This window comes from Aplysia californica, unplaced genomic scaffold (assembly GCF_000002075.1).
Source record: "Aplysia californica isolate F4 #8 unplaced genomic scaffold, AplCal3.0 scaffold00490, whole genome shotgun sequence".
Classification (NCBI taxonomy): domain Eukaryota; kingdom Metazoa; phylum Mollusca; class Gastropoda; order Aplysiida; family Aplysiidae; genus Aplysia; species Aplysia californica.
Genome location: NW_004797760.1, coordinates 17,680 through 19,360, shown reverse-complemented (window position 1 = coordinate 19,360; position 1,681 = coordinate 17,680). Strand labels below are relative to the sequence as shown.

The 1,681-nt window shown below is 40.5% G+C and overlaps 1 protein-coding gene across 1 annotated transcript in view; it reads right to left on the bottom strand.

Moving 5' to 3' along the window:
- The window catches only part of LOC101845867 (MARVEL domain-containing protein 1), a gene marked incomplete at its 5' end in the record, with an annotated part of 11,561 nt that extends 10,534 nt beyond the window's left edge, over positions 1–1,027 (bottom strand). The window contains 2 exon segments of the mRNA XM_013086672.1: positions 134–301; positions 901–1,027. Of these exon segments, the coding sequence (XP_012942126.1) occupies positions 134–301; positions 901–1,014 (282 nt within the window).
- Between the last annotated feature and the right edge of the window lie 654 nt (positions 1,028–1,681).

Sequence of the window (1,681 nt, the reverse complement as noted above, 5' to 3'; positions counted from 1 at the left end):
CGCACGCATTAATAATAGACCAAATGAAAAACTTTTGGCAATCCCTTTCATCACTTCAACACTTTACATCTCAGTCCGTATCAACACACACGTCTTTTTTTTTGGTAAATGAGCTATGGTCTACGATACTTACAATAAAATTCCAGGGTCCTGGAAGCCGAGGGTAAACGTTGAAAAAGAAAAACAAGAAGAGTATGATCGTCCCTATCATCGCCGAGGCGGCCACAAACTGCACCCAGCCTCCACCCAGGTGGTACCAGTAGTCAATGGATGCACAGATGAGCACCAAAATACACAGCACCTGAGGAGCATAACAGATTGCATTACACATAACAGATTGCATTACACACAACAGATTGCATTACACACAACAGATTGCATTACACACATTAACAAACAAATACATAGCCTACACACGCAACCAGAAAAAAACTCTGGCATAATTTATTTCGAGACATAGTGACGTATTTTTCTATATCCCCAGACCATGTTTGTAAAAAAAGTGTTTGTTTGGTCAAATTCCATATACGGTAATATGAGCCTGTGGGACACAAGTTGATTGTTTTCAAGTTAGTTCACAGCAAGTCTTGATTTTACTTTGCCAGACAGAGTGGTTGAATTATCTAAAAATACATTGTAAAAATTCAGTTCTAAAAGCAGCAAATTACACTTTAAAATAACTGTATTTATATTTTGGAGTAAATATCAATTATCTTAATTTAATAAAATTTAGAAGAACATCTGATAGTGATTCAAGTTAAGTATGTTATCCTTCAACGGGAAATCAGAAAAGGAATTAAGACCACTCACTGAGAAACTAATAAAACTAAAAAAAAATGAAAGATTTGAAATGCAGAGTTTCCATTTAAACACAAATAGGACGCACTCCAGTGTACTTACGATTTCTACAATTTTGAGAATGCCCTCGATGGACTTGACATATTCAGGGTGGGGCCTGATGGGTGGAGGTTCGGGCCTCGTTTCGGTGGTTTGTTCATAAGTTGTGGTCGCCATTTTGCTTGATCAGCTGTGGGACGAAAATGGAAGAAAAAAAAAACACACATTGAGAAAGAGCTTCGTCATTTAAGACCTTTATTCCTTTGTACAGAGGAACACATTGACAAAATAACGAGCATTTAGTGCAGGGAAAAGAAAAGACAGATAAAATGACAGACAGACAGACAGACAGACAGACAGTCAGACAGACAGACAGACAGACATACAGACTGACCGACTGACAGACAGACAGACTAAAAGACAAACAGGCAGACAGACAGACAGACAGACAGACAGACAGACAGACAGACAGACAGACAGACAGACAGACAGACAGACAGAGACTGACAGACTGACTCCAACCACCCTGCACCGTAGAATCGAGCGAGTGTGTCACCTCTTGTCATTGGTACGTTGTTCGTGGGTTACATTGCGCCTCTATCACAGTCTGTGACACAACGACATAGCTATGACACCATGTAATCTTTTTATTTTTTTATATATGTTATTTTTGTGGCGTCGGTGGCCTAGTGGTTAGGCTCTTGGACTCGCAACCGTAAGGTCGTGGGTTCGAATCCTGTCAGGGACCTGACGTTGTGTCCTTGGGAAAGGCACTTTACACGAGTTTTCCTCACTTCACCCAGGTGGGAATGGGCACCCAGCTATAGACAGTGAAAGATCTTGT